This window comes from Topomyia yanbarensis, chromosome 2 (assembly GCF_030247195.1).
Source record: "Topomyia yanbarensis strain Yona2022 chromosome 2, ASM3024719v1, whole genome shotgun sequence".
NCBI lineage: Eukaryota > Metazoa > Arthropoda > Insecta > Diptera > Culicidae > Topomyia > Topomyia yanbarensis.
Window position 1 is genome coordinate 450,726,856 of NC_080671.1, and position 15,856 is coordinate 450,742,711.

The window sequence follows — 15,856 nt, forward strand, 5'->3', positions numbered from 1 at the left end:
TTCAACCGCATTGGAATGTAGAAACAATAATGTGCTTTATGCAATTATTTGTTCATTTTCCACAAAAGTACCAAGCTATGTGGGTTAGCACTACGTCAAGGTCAAGTGACAAATCCTGGTTGCCACGCTGAAATTCCCCGACGCTCACGTCACTCTGAATCAAATCCTACGTCAAATAATCTCGCACCTTTGCGAAAAAAAAAGAAAATGGATACTTACTGTTCGGTGTCCGACGTGTAACCCTTCCTTATGGTTACGTACACTGAAACCAGCAAAATCGGGACAATCCATCCGACGACTAGAAACCAACGCATTGCAATTGCATCTTTGATAAAGACCTAATGAGAAATATTAAAACGAATTAAACTTAGTCGAAGCCAGTGAAAAGTTGTGGTTGAAAAAATATTATTTATTCATATTATATGGAACTAAAATTGTATGTAGTGTTTCAAACAAGTTTTTGACAACTCAATCTCTTTCATAATTACTTCCGTCCCATGGGAAGCTAAACAAGTGCAGCCAAAGTAGAACGACACACACACAATATCCGAGTCAAGCATCAACTTAGTCATCCTGTTAATGCAAAAAAGCTTTTTTCTTACCTTCCCAACCGGTGAACATCCGGCCAACAATCTCTTTTGCGGTTACTTCCCTCTTAAAAGCGACCATCGACGAGGATGATTAGTTTCGTCGGCGAAGAAGGAAATGACCTCATTTTCCAATCACCGCGTTATCAGAAGCCGAACACCGGCAGACTCGATAACTTCACTACCACCCAGCCATCCAACCGGTGTCGATGATTGAAGAACGTTTATTGATGCTAGGACGGCTGGCAATGAGCAAGCTAATGTCAATTAAACCTAAGACCATGTGTGCGTGGTTCCCCGCGCAGTCAAAGTGATTTGTGGTGTAATCAATAACTCTCACCTTACAGGCGAAGGTGGATTAATAACTGTTTTCAAAATAGTTTACAATAAACGCGAGATGTTGGGCTTCGAGGCTTTGGGATTGGGATTTTGAAACTGAAAAACTGAAAAATTGGAATACGAGATTTGCATCTAATCCAAATTTTTGACCGTGTAGTTTCATACCCAGCAGATTTTAGCAATATCTTATAAACGAGTAAAGAACCAAACGTCTCCACAATTGTGTCCAATGTGATGGAGTCGCGTGATACTTAATGAATAGCAAAAATAGAAATGTAAAAGCAACACGAATGATTTACTTACAATTACAAGCACCAAATGTAGATGAAGACCTTCGCAGAACATCCAAAAATAGTTCACCAGCATCAGGTAGTTTAACAGAATGTGCAATCCAATGCACAAACCCTGTAACGAAATTATAAAAAAACAACGAACAATAAGATAAGTCGTTACCAAACTGACTAATATAATCGATATTGATTTAGCTTTACTCGTACTCTTACAATGAAAAACTAGATGATCTATATATAAACTCAATTAGCGGTCTTAACCATCCCACAAATTTACTTCAACTTTCATAGTAGCTCCAACCATGGCAACGATCTTGAAACAAACACTCGTCCCTTGTTAAATGCCAACAGACACCGGAGGCTGCCATTCAGGGCCATTATCACAGTTCTAGCAGGGCAAAGCCATCAAGTCGAGCCAGGACGTTAATTAGTCGAACAAGAGCATGTCTCGGTATCCATCCGCCACGTTTCCGAAGATATATTGCTGCATGCAACCCTGCCCCGGACCATCAACAATTAATTGTACATTTTATTTCATTATCAAACGCATTGTGTAACGTGCCACACTTTCTTAATTGTAGGGAACTTGCTTTGGCAGAAAGGTTTGCGTCACTTCTATGAAATGGAATCAACAGAGGAGAAGAGAAAAAAAAACAGCTGAGTGAGACAAGCACCCACGCTATAAGCGAAATAAGTAAAATAAACTATTTCCCATTAGTAAAATCATTTGGCACTGCTTTGGTATCTTAAAACTTTCCCAATTGATGGCAGTTTTCTTCCACCGTCTGAATCAGAGTGCGGGATAAAGAATAACAGTTTTGCGTTCATGCGGAAAATTCAAGACATTCGTTGACACATTTATCCGGATAGACTGCATCCATACGATGTAATGTAATTTTAAGAAAGTATTCCCCTCCGACAGACAATCTTGTGATTTTATTCAAGCAGAAAATACAGTTCGGATGGAAAACTTTTTCCACGATGACGAGAATAGGAAAGCACTGCTCGTCTATCTTAGAACTTTGCTTGTTAATGCGAAATTGCGATAACTGAAGGTAGCATATCTCGTTCTGTGTGATTTAGGCGAAAAGATTTTTGGCAAAATTTCATACGTCTGGAACAAAACTAATCACCAACCATTATTATTATCAACAGACTGCTTAATTAGCAGTGTAGGACTCTAACTATGCATTAAGGGTCATGGCTTCAGTAATATTTCGTTAAATTGTTTTCGAAATTTTTTGGGGTCACCGCGCGTTTTCTAAGACCCTATTACCATGGAGAGATTTTAGTTGAGGAATAGAAATGTCGAAGAGAAGAATGCAGCATGGGCGAGAATGCTGCAACACCGCACGAGGGCGAACGAGGCGCGATATAAACAGGCACGGAACAGGCAGAACTCGGTTCTCCGGACCAAAAAGCGCCAGCAGGAAGACCGAGATCGCGAAGCGATGGAGCAGCTGTACCGCGCTAAAGACACACGGAAATTCTACGAGAAGTTGAACCGCTCGCGCAGGGGCCACGTACCACAGGCCGACATGTGCAGAGATACAAACGGGAATCTTCTCACGGTGTGAGGTGATCCAGAGGTGGCGGCAGCACTACGAAGAACACCTGAACGGCGATGCAGCAGACGACGAGGATGGCACGGTAACGCACCTGGGAGCACGCGCGGAAGACATTACACTACCGGCTCCGGATCTCCAAGAAATCCAGGAGATTAGCCGGCTCAAAAATAATAAAGCCGCTGGGGTTGACCAAATACCAAGCGAGCTACTAAAACACGGTGGCGAGCCACTGGCTAAAGCGCTGCACTGGGTGATTACCAAGATTTGGGAGCAGGAGATTTTACCGGAGGAGTGGATGGAAGGTGTCGTGTGTCCTATCTACAAAAAGGGCGACAAGCTGGATTGCTGTAATTACCGAGCAATCACCCTGCTGAACGCCGCCTACAAGGTACTCTCCCAAATACTATGCCGTCGACTATCACTAATTGCAAGAGAGTTCGTGGGACAGTACCAGGCGGGTTTCATGAGCGAACGATCTACCACGGACCAGGTGTTCGCTCTTCGTGAAGTACTGCAGAAATGCCGCGAGTACAATGTGCCCACACATCATTTGTTCATCGACTTCAAAGCCGCATACGACACTATCGATCGAGATCAGCTATGGCAGATTATGCACGAGTACGGATTCCCGGACAAACTGACGCGATTAGTGAAGGCGACGATGGATCGGGTGATGTGCGTAGTACGTGTCTCAGGGACGCTCTCGAGTCCCTTCGAATCACGCAGAGGGTTACGGCAAGGTGATGGTCTCTCGTGTCTGTTATTCAACATCGCGCTGGAAGGTGTAATAAGAAGAGCAGGGTTCGACACGAGTGGTACGATTTTCACAAAGTCCGTTCAGCTACTTGGCTTCGCCGATGACGTTGATATTATTGCACGAAACTTTGAGAAGATGGAGGAAGCCTACATCAGACTGAAAAGAGAAGCCAAGCGCGTCGGACTTGCCATCAACACGTCGAAGACAAAGTACATGATAGGAAGAGGTTCACGAGAAGAGAATGAGAACCGCCCGCTTCGAGTTTGCATCGGTGGCGACGAAATCGAGGTGGTTGAAGAGTTCGTGTACTTGGGCTCACTGGTGACCGCCGACAATGATACCAGCAGAGAGATTCGTAGACGCATCGTGGCAGGAAATCGCGCTTACTTTGGCCTCCGCAAGACACTTCGGTCGAACAGAGTTCGCCGTCGTACGAAGTTGACCATCTACAAGACGCTGATTAGACCGGTAGTTCTCTACGGGCACGAGACCTGGACCATGCTCGTGGAGGACCAACGCGCACTTGGTATCTTCGAACGGAAAGTGCTGCGTACCATCTACGGTGGAGTGCAGATTGAAGACGGCACATGGAGACGGCGAATGAACCATGAGTTGCATCAGCTGTTGGGGGAGCCGCCCATCTGTCATACCGCGAAAATCGGACGACTACGGTGGGCCGGGCACGTAGCCAGAATGTCGGACAATAGCCCGGTGAAAACGGTTCTCAATTGCAATCCGACCGGTACAAGAAGACGTGGCGCACAGCGAGCACGATGGATCGACCAGGTGGAAGACGATTTGCGGACCCTTCGCAGACTGCGTGGCTGGCGACGCGCGGCCATGGACCGAGTGGAATGGAGGAATCTTTTGTATACGGCACAGGCCACTTCGGCCTTAATCTGTTAATAAAATAAAAAAGAAATGCTTTTTGTTTTGCAAAACAAATTCCCCACATCATTAAGTTTTCATTCATGCCAAAGTAAAAAGTCTTCTGGTAGATTTTCCAACCGAGGCCCGGAGGGCCGAGTGTCATGTCTCATTCGATTCAGTTCGTCGAAATCGCAAAATGTCTGTGCATGTATGTTTTTTTTAGAGAGCAGTAAAAAAAATTTCAGGAAAACCCTAGGACCTGAGGGAAAATGTACAAAAATCCCAATGTCTCAGGGAACGGGTTTGGGCTGCCATCACCCGACCCGCTAAAAAACCACTGCTCTTGCTCAGAACCTGATTCCTCCCCGGCACTACCTTACGGCATTACTTCGGGGAGGGGTTTTTATGTGCATAGCACACACTCTAATTCAACTACTTACTAGTTCGTTTCTTCCGCAGGGTTACGGCCCCATTCCTCTACACACCACCAATTCTCTACCATCCACACAGACTGGCAAGATCTGCATCCCATTCAGCGCCGTTTACTCATTGAGCACCAGACTTGTTCGCGAACTACTCGGTCTAGTCCCCGACGATGGACCTAGCCTGCTCCGACGGAGAATTCCCCGGCTAGAGAAGTTCTCCCGAAACCGAGCCAACCAACCAGATGTCGAGGTCAGTTCAGCGATTCCGGTGGATCAGGGCGTCCGGTTCGCTGATGCCCGGGCGACCTGCGACTGGTGGTATTTCGTCGCGGTCTACTCAGTCTAGTCCCCGACGATGGATCTAGCTACGCCGACGGAGAGTTCCCCGGCGAAGGAGGCTCTCCCGATACCGATTCTTCTTTTGTTTTAGCTCCACAATTTCTTGCGCCCTTTGACTTCCTCTCGTTCCATTTCGGTCTACTTTCCCGATGAGCCATTCAGCTCCCGCCCTCATTTGTTCGCGAACTACTCGGTCTAGTCCCCAACAATGGATTTAGCCTGTTCTCCTGCAACTGAGCGGTAGATTTCTCCTGATTCCGATGTTCGTTTCTGTGAGCCATTTAGCTCTCCGCGTCGTCCCGATCTACTCGCTCTAGTCCCCGGCGGTGGATCTAGCCTACTCAACGGGCCATACAGTAGGTGCTGAGGTCTATCCGGCGATTCCGGTTGGAGCGTAGCTTCCGGTTCACCAGCGCCCCAACGACCCACTGCTAGCTCTGCGACGCGGTCTAATCCCCGGCGGTGGATCTTGCCTACTCACGAGCTACCCGGTAGGATGTCGAGGTCGGTTCAGCGATTCCGGTGAAGCTTGACGTCCGGTTCCCAGGCGCCCCGACGACCCAACTCGGTGCTACGTCACGTACTACTCAACTGATCCCCAGTGGTGGACCTAGTCTACACAGTTGGAGAGTTCCCCGGCGGCGGAATTTCTCTCGAAACCCGATTTGCGGCTTCTTGTTGGTCTCTTCGCCACTTCCTCTGCAGCTCGGAGAGTATGCTCGAGACCACTCTGATGACAGCGTCCCAAGTATGTTCGTCACGGCACATCTCTTCGACGATATTGTCCACTGTCATACCAGGTATACCCCTACGAACTTCTTCGAATCTAGGGCATTCGAAGACCACGTGTTCCGGTGTCTCCTGCACAGTCGCACACTCCGGGCAAAGGGGTAACGAAGCATGCCCAAACCGATGCAGGTACTTCCGGAAGCATCCGTGCCCGGACAAAAACTGCGTCAAATGGAAGTTCACCTCTCCATGCTTCCTATGTACCCAGGCCGATACATTTGGGATGAGTCGGTGGGTCCACCTTCCTTTCTCCGCATTGTCCCACTCCTGTTGCCATTTAGCCAACGAGTCCGCTCGAACCAGTCTCCTAGCGTTACGTGCATTTCTCCGCTGATAGCATTCCACGTCCTCCGCCAGGGTAATGCAGATGGGGATCATCCCGGCGATAACGAATACTGCCTCCGACGATATTGTTCTGTAGGCACTCGCGACTCGTACGGCCATCAGTCGGAATGTCCTGTTTAGCTTTTCACGGTTCCGCTTGGTTTTCAGCGCAGCCCTCCAGGCAGGAGCCCCATATCGGAGTATCGATGACGAAACAGTAGATAGCAGACGTCTCGTGCTGCTTCTCGGACCGCCGACGTTTGGCATGATTCTCGCTATTGCGTTCGTTGCCTTCGCCGACTTTTCACAGGCGTAATCAACGTGATTGTTGAAGCTCAACCAGTCATCGATTATAACTACCAATTGCTTCAATGCACGTTTCGATGCAATCACGTGCCCTCCGACGTCGATCTGCATCCGTTGAACCGATCTGCAGTTACTGACCAACAACACCTCCGTCTTGTGGTGAGCTATTTTCAGCTTTACCCCGTTCATCCAGCTCTCGATCGCGTCTATTATCTCCATCACCGACACCTCCACTTCTTCAAGTGTCTCACACATCACTGTTAGTGACACGTCGTCCGCGAAACCTACGATTTTCACTTTCCTAGGCAGCTGCAGCGTTAAGACCCCATCGTACATCCAGTTCCAAAGGGTTGGACCGAAAATGGAGCCCTGAGGAACGCCCGCTGTGACACGCAATGACTTCTGTCCTTCGCTCGTCTCGTACAGCAGCACTCTGCTCTGAAAGTAGCTCTTCAGGATCTGGCATAGATAGTCGGGAACCCTCATTCTATGCAGCGCTGCAGCGATGGCTTCCCAGCTGGCACTGTTGAACGCGTTCTTCACATCTATCTTGACCACAGCGCAGTATCGATCTCCTCTTCGCTTCTGTTTAGATGACTTCTCAGCACTCTCGAGCACTATCCGAATTGCATCCACTGTCGATGCTCCTTTGCGGAAACCGAACTGCATCTTGGACAGTCCGCGCTCACCTTCCGTGAATGTCGTCAACCTGTTAAGAATTATCCTTTCCAGGAGTTTTCCGAGTGTATCCAGCAGGCATAGCAGGGTTGTACGAGGTTGGATCACAAGTTGGCTTCCCTGGCTTCGGCAGCAACACCAGCTTCTGGACCTTCCACATTTCGCGGAAGTTGCCTTCATTTAGGCACTTCTGCATCACTATCCTGAACATGTCCGGATATGCCAGGATCGCAGCTTTCAGTACCACGTTTGGTATTCCATCCGGACCAGGGGCTTTCTTTGAATTTAGGCGCTTCGATGCTTCTGCTAGCTCGTCGTTAGTCACTTGCCGATCCGTGCTTGTTCCTTCTTCTTCGCCGTACGGTGTCGGTGGCCATATAGTTGGATCGTGCTTCGGGAAAAGACGCTCGACGATTATCTTCAGCTTGCTCGGACACATTTCGGCTGGCGTCGTCGGACCCTTCATTTTCGCCATCACGACTCGGTATGCGTCACCCCAGGGATTGGCGTCTACTTCTCGGCATAGCTCCTTGTGACACTCTGACTTGCTAAGTCTGATCTCCCGTTTTAAAGCGGCCCTAGCTTCCCGAAACGCTGCCTTACGCTATTCTCTATCTGGTTCCGACCTTGCTCTTTTGGCCCACCTTCTGGCTCTGAGACAAGCAGCGCGTAACGTACTAAGCGTCTTGTTCCACCAGTAAGCTGGACGCCGTTTGTTGCGTGGTTTCAGTTTTCGCGGCATTGTAGCGTCACAAGCCGCCACAATCCTTCTTGTTAGGTCAGCCGCATCCACGTTCTCGGTCCCGCCGTTCGGCCGAAGTGCCTCAACAAAGAGGTCTTTGTTGAAGGCTTTCGTCTTCCACTTTCGTTCGCCTGTCACCCTTCTCTGTACTGCCGCGGGGTTCAGTTGACCGATACGGTAGCGAATCTCCTGGTGGTCACTATGCGTATACGTTTCGCATACTCTCCAATTCATGTTCGCCGTCAATGAGAAACTACAGAATGTGACGTCGATGATAGACTCCCTCCCATCTCTCCGAAATGTGCTAACAGAGCCTTCATTGCACAATCGTACGTCTAACTTCGCTAGAGCTTCCTGCAGGATACACCCTCTTGTGTTGGTTACTCTACTGCCCCATTCCACAGCCCAGGCGTTGAAGTCACCATCAATGACTACCGGCTTCCGATCGATCAACTGCTCGGTTAACTGCTCCAGCATTAGGCTGAACTGCTCTACTGTCCACCTTGGGGGAGCGTAGCAGCTACATACGAAGATGCCGTTGATTTTGGCTATCACGAAACCCTTGTATGAACGTTCTACCACTTCATGGATGGGGAATCTTCCCATTACTTGTATCACAGCGGTTCCTGATCTATCCGCCACCCAGTTACCGTTATTAGGGGGGACTTGATAAGGCTCTGCGATCAAAGCGACATCGCACATAGTTTCTGTCGTAGACTGCCACAACAGTTGCTGTGCGGTATCACAGTGATTCAGGTTTATCTGGGTCACCTCCATCACCGTTGGCCTGCAGTCGCCTTCTTGTAGGCTGGACATTTAAAGCCACCCGTCTGATGGTCGTTTCCTTCCGCTGGGGTGTAAAGTAAGCACTTCGGCCTCTGCGTGCAGTCTCTCGCAAGATGGCCCGTCTCTCCGCATTTCCAGCACATCCCGGATCTGTCCGGGCCTTTCCAAGCCCCTGCTAAATGTCCAAAGCCTAAACATTTGAAGCATTTCTCCGCTTGTTTATTTACTCGTGGGGCGGCTCCCAGTAGGTATCTCGACCATCCAACTGTAACTTTACCTACCTCCAGCGCCTTGTCTGCAGCGGTTACCGGTAAACGAATCATCGCTGTCTGCGTTCCTCCGTATCCTTTCCTTAACCGGATCGTCATGTGCACCTCGCCCAGTTTGCACTGCTGCTTCATAGCACCTCTCAGCTCGTCTTCCGTCGTTATTTTGTCGAGGTCCTTGCACACAATTACCATCTCCGGGCTTAAGGCTTTAACTTCTGCCTTTCCTGATTGAGTTATAGTCTCCTGCAAGGCAGAGCTACTAGTCGTAGTATTCTTCTTAAGCTCGAGGAGCATCTCATTTTTTTGGGTACACCTGACTCTTAACACGTTTTCCCCCAAATCTTTCAGCTCCGGGTCCTCTCTGACCTTTTTGAGCAGTGCTGCGTACGTAGTCTCGTCATTTGCTTTGACGAGCACGGCTTCTCCCTTAGGCGTCTTCTGACGAGCCCAGGGTTCTGGTTTCGTTTTCTGCTCCCCTTTTCGCTCCTACTTCTTTTTTTGCTGTTTCCCGCGTTTCTCCTTCCGACCTACAACGGTACTCCAGTTTTCATTCATCATCTGTAAGGTGGCGTCCTTTCCTTCGGCAGCAACAGCGTCCTCGAGCGTCTGCCTCTTTGACCCGCCTGGTCTTTCGTCTTCTGGCGAGGATCTTGTCCTCTTTGGAGTTATGGGAACTGGCGTGTTCTTCACTCCAATCTGCCTCTCCTTGCCCTGTTTCGGAGGGGCTAGGAGGATAGTGGACTTAGCGGACGCCGATGCTCGCTCAGCTGAATCTGCCCTCTGCGTTGCCGTATCGTACTCTTTCACGGCAGACAGTAGCGCCTTCCGGATTTTGATGACCATCTCCTTAATGTCTTTGTGGACATTGTTTCTCGTGTCCACGAACTTGTGGAGCTCCTCCACCAAGTGCCTCGCTACCACTACCTTTGGCGTTTGTGGGGTGTAGCTCATTCCGCTCTGCTCCGGCTGTTTTTGTTGCTGCTGTTGCTGTTGCTTCGGCTTCCCCTCCTCCTGCTCTTGCTGAATGACTTCAGCTACTATTGGTGGTGGTGACCTCACCAACCCACCTCTGGCAAACGGATTCACCGTGCCTGCTCCATTTATATCGGTTGCTTGTTTTTTCTCCATTTTATTGGGTCCCAACTCCGGGCCGCTATCACCACTCGCTGCACATAGTCGCCTCTCGCGATCCCATGATTATCTATGCTGCCAAAAAGCAACAGTGAGGTCATGCAAGGGTTGACACTATCCTTCATGGGGAGCAATGTTCAGAGCCGGATCGGCGTAAATCGGGAATGCTTCAACCGAACCTAGTACCACCAACCAAATGATGGCGAGTTTCGAACGTACCCGGAGACCTGCCAGGGTTTTGTTGGGACGGAGGCAGCCATGCTGTTAGCCTATTTGCCATTTCAAGTCGGTGTCATCCTTCCTTACTCAGGGAGTAGCACAGCACGCCTGTCAGCCCAAAGTCGCCATCCTATTCGTCATCCATGTCCTGTCCGTTGACGTTCGCCATGGCCAGTATACCATAATCAGGATGTTACTGGCGTCGATCCTGATGTGCCGGTTGGCACTCCGGTTGGGCTAGAGTGCTTTTATTGCCTAGATCTTAGATTATTGGAATCTTAGGATCTTAGCAGAAGCGGCACAGACTCGCTTCGTCGGAGCTGCTTTCGGAGTTATGGCTTTTTTTAGAGGTTTAGAAGAGCCCAATCTTAGCCCCACCATATCCTAGCAAAACTCCCCAACTCGCAGTAGGGCCGTGGGGGGGGGGTTCGTTAGGCCCCTAGACTCCTGTTCTTGCTGCCCCCTATATGTATAAATGTGTGTATGTATGTGTGTGTGTCAAATACTGTCACTCAATTTTCTCAGAGATGGCTGAACCGATTTGCACAAACTCAAATGAACGGTATAACGCTCCCATAAGACGCTATTGAATTTTTAGTTGATCGGACTTTCGGTTCCGGAGTTACGGGTTAAAGAGTGTGGTCACTCTAAAAATCCCCATAACTGGTAACCCTTTTATGTCCAAATGATGTAATACATATTCAAATACGTTCAACATTACTTGGATTTGCGGGTCTAGATCACTAATGACCAATTAAAGTAGTTTTGACCACATTGGTCACCTATGACGAATCTTGATGCCCCCTGGGAACTCGCTAAGTTCCCGAACTAGTGTCACACCTATTTTCCAGCAAACCCTTAACCGATGTTTACAAACTAGATTTCAAATGAAAGATACAATACTCCCATTGACTGCTATTGAATTTCATTCAGTTCTGACATTTAGTTCCGGAGTTACAGGTTGGTTATTGCGGTCTCATAGGAATTTCTCATATAAATCGGTACAATCGTAACACTTCATAGGTATAAAATCTATTGAAATGAACATCAAATTACTTCGATTCGCAGGCCTAGATTACTGATAGCGAATCAAAAATTATTGGAATGTATTGTCCACTATCGATAATTCCTGAAGTCCCGGGGCTCCGGGCAAATTCCAGATCCAAAGCCACTTCGGTGATGGCAACCAAATTTCACTAACCTAGTCTCAAATGGAAGGTATAATATGAAGCTCGGTGTTGAACCCTCCATCTACCCCTCCTTCTCTTACCTCTCAACTCGCCCCCCCCCCTTGTGTCACCTCCCACCCTCTCAGAGCAAACTCCCACATGCATCCCCTTCATCCACCCCGTATACTAAAATAAGTTAGATGATTCCCGACACATCCTCTCCCTCCTACTAATTAAATCCCGTACCTTCTCCACCATGAAGTTAACATGAAGACAACATTGAACTCATGCTGATTAAGCTATATAAATATTATATTTTTGTTTGTTTCAAGTGTATCATGTACATATTGCTTATCAGGTTCGTGACAGTCGTGCACTTATATATGCTCATCAAGTGTAATAAGAATGAAATAGACATTTCCACAATGTTATATTGAACATAATCAGTAGACCGGCAACAATTTTGACTGTTTTTCGGAACACTGCCAATTCAAATATACTCAAATCATATGCAAAATATGAGCTTTTTCCAATAGCTCTAGTTCACCCACAAGAGGTTTGAAGTTTCCATAGTAATATATATGTAAAATCGGAAATAAAAACTAAAAATTAAATAAAAATTCCACAGTAACTCTGCATACCTCAAAAATTTTGGCCGCGTAGCTTATTTTATAACGAACAGCTTTGTTGAAGGTTCCATATTGATTGAAGCTTTCCCGACAAAGTTATTTAACTTTGAAGACCAATCGATTTTTTTTTTTTGAATTTATCTATTCTAAGCATGTGCGAGAAAGAGAGGCAATGCATAATTTTATATGAAAATATCTTTTTACTGCAAAATCAGATCAATTTGCAGTCTTCGGCAATGTTGATCCTTACACCTTAAGCTATATATCTGGAGATTATGGGATACACAAGGTGATGCTGACATTTTTAAATGAATTTATTGTTTCTATTGCCTATTTTTCATATATTTTACCATACAAACTTGAAAACTCCTGTGAGTGAACTAGAGTTTTCAGAAAAAGCTCACATTTGACAAATGGTATGTGAAGCCAATTGCCGTTTGATTTAGTAGTGTTCCGGAAAAGAAAGTCAAAATTGTTGCCTGTCTAATAACCAGCCATTAAATCATAGTTTGGAAAAATGAGAAAGGCACAATTGCACCACTAGGTGGATTAAAACAGGTTTTTTTTGTACAATAATATACGTTGAGCAAATTAACATTGAAACGAGACTGAAGCGGGAAAGATTCCCGTTATTTTGAAGCTCAACTGATGTTCACCACATCTCTTAGGGTTCGCTGTACCGACCCTTTTTAGCGAGAACCGGTACTACGGTACTGAAGCCCTCAGTACCAGTAGTACCGGTAAAGTACCGGTACTCGATTTTTTTTTAAATTCGAAAAAGGCTCAAAATGAAATTGAATGCTTAAACTGATGACCTTATTCTCAGATGATTGATTTGCGCTGATCAAAAAAACATGTTTATTGTTTTTAATTGATTCGGAATGGCATGACTCATTTCAGCAGAAAATATTTTTCGTATGCGGCACCTTCTTTTATTTCGAAATCTAGGCCACTATGAAATCAATAACTGCTAAGCGGTGCGACTTTTGTCGACTTCAACAGATGGTAAATGTAAGAAACACTATTGATAACAGTAAATCAAAGCGAGGATGGCAGTAAATCCGAGCAGATTGGTCGCTTTTCCTCTCTTGATTTTCTGTAAATTGGTTTCGACCTGCATACCAAGGTTCTTTACTTTCTTGTAAACTATGGAGTTTTTCTGAGATTTCCTATCACCAATAATTACAAATCGCCCCATTTGGAGTAGCTCACCAAGTCTAAAATTGTTAGCTGCTAAATCGCTGCTCGTTCATTTATAAATAAAGGTTTAAGAGCAAACCAGAGACATAACTTAGACCATAGTCTTATTACGTATTATTACCCAGTGAAAGATGGAAACCAATCAGAATGTCGCTAATAAAAAATATCAGCAAATGTTTACGTCTCTTACGCTAGATGTCAATATTTTGAAATTTGGAACAATATCGTTAAAATTTAATTTCGACAAAATAAAAAAGGAATTTAAACATACCGTTCAGTGTAACGGGAGCTAGTAATGTTCAACTTATAGAAGGTAATTAATATAATTAAAAGTCATCTTGCAGACCGATATTTTGGAACAGGTCCCCCTAGAGAGTCAACATATCTATATCTATCTATATCTATCTATCTATCTATCTATATATATACATATATATATATATATATATATATATATATATATATATATATATATATATATATATATATATATATATATATATATATATATATATATATATATATATATATATATATATATATATATATATATATATATATATATATATATATATATATATATATATATATATATATATATATATATATATATATATATATATATATATATATATATATATATATATATATATATATATATATATATATATATATAAAAGTCAATATTTGTATGTATATGATTTATGGACTCCCAAACGGCTTAACCGATTGCCGTCAAAATTTATACATAGTAGGCATTTGTTATGGAGCGTGTTTGTGCGCTATTGGTTGGGGATTATCTGCCCGCCAGATGGCGCTTCGGAACAAATTGTGTTTTCCTCCTATTTCGTTGAAAGTCGCAGCAACGCGCGATGGGTATTAGCTAGTTTTTCATAAAAAAAATTTATGGTACCGAAAATACCGATACTGGCTTTTCTTCAGTACCGGTATTACGGTACCAAAAATGGGTCGGGATTTCCAGGATTTTCGGTACCGGTATTACCGGTACCATAATCCTAATCCCTATGGAGCTGGAACTGGAACGACTATAGAGTACCCTGTAAACTGAAGGTATAGCTTTCAAATGGTTTACAACATCACCTTGATGTCAAAGAGAAAGTTACAGGCCTTTTGAAAAACTTACTATAGTTGATGGAGAAACGCGAATAACTTCTGAAAGGGTCATAAGAAAACAAAAGAATTGTGTTGTTAAAACGAAATTTGAAATATCTCGAGAGCTACTACATTTCATAAAATTTTTGCTATTAGCATTTTGATCAAAAATAGCGTTCAAAACCATATACAAAAAGAAAATTGTATTTTTGACTGCAAATAGTATGAAATATAAAAATATGTCAAAAGTTGTTGTTAGGAAAACTTTTTTATTGAAAGCTTCTCCATGATCCAAATACACTGAAAAAGTTTCTTTTACGTCTTTAAAACGATAACATTAGATTTTTGACATAGGATAACGCGAATAACTTTTAAAAAGGACATAATCACATGAATTAACTGTTTTTGTAGGAACAAAATTCCAAATATCTCGAAAATTATCGCATTTTGGAAGATTTTTGTTAAATACATTTTGATTTAAAATATGACTAAGAATATATATTTAAAAAAAATTTTAAATTTAAAAGCATGTAAAAAGTTATTGCTAGAATTTTTTTTTACCGATACGTTCTCCATCATACAATCACATTTAAAATATTTCTTTTCTCTTTAGGTTCATAAACCGAACACAAGTTGAAAGTTTCGTTTGAATCGACGATGGTCATATTTTGTGGTCAGTCGGTTTCTCATGGAATCCCTGTACATCAAACTTCTAATATTTTGGTAGTACATTTTTCAATGAAATACAGATGCATAAATTTATAAAAATATATTCATAATTGGTAGAGTTATGGTCTTTTTACCGCAACCCTTTTCTATTTAAGAGGTTTGCGGCGATCACGATTAAAGACCAATAGATTAACTAAAATCCCAAAAATCAAAAAAATCCATTAGTATATGAGATACATTATATATCTATATTTTTTGCATTCGGGAACGTTTTTCCTAATAAAGAAGTTTTAATAATTGTTGCGTTGCGTTGCATTGCGTAAGCACAGTATACTTCGTAGATTGCAGACTGATGACTCTCATTTCCAGCCAGACTACTTGAGGAGCATTGTTTGGGAATAACAATTGATCCAGTCCAAGCGAGAGTTTCGCCTGAGAACCACCATTGCGGGCCACGACCATCTTTACCGTAACCTGGGATGAGAAAGGAAGTGTTGATGTGGTACTTACTTAACGGAAGGTCCCGACTCCCATAAGTACCACGGATTGGGTAGTGGGTGGGTTGTTAGTCAGGGTTCGCCTGAAGCAAGCGCTGCGACTGAGAATATATTTTCGTGCACGTTTGAATAGTTTATTGACTGTAGGATACGTAAATCT

At 44.5% G+C, this 15,856-nt stretch overlaps 1 protein-coding gene across 2 annotated transcripts in view; it reads right to left on the minus strand.

The window, feature by feature from the left end:
• LOC131685781 (calcitonin gene-related peptide type 1 receptor) overlaps positions 1-15,856 on the minus strand; it is a 126,606-nt gene that overhangs the window by 17,470 nt on the left and 93,280 nt on the right. For both annotated transcript variants that reach the window (XM_058969725.1, XM_058969724.1), the window contains exons 7-8: positions 1,230-1,331; positions 220-338 (exon numbers count right to left, since the gene is read on the minus strand). In XM_058969725.1, coding sequence (XP_058825708.1) covers positions 220-338; positions 1,230-1,331 — 221 coding nt within the window. The remainder of the gene's footprint in view (positions 1-219; positions 339-1,229; positions 1,332-15,856) is intronic.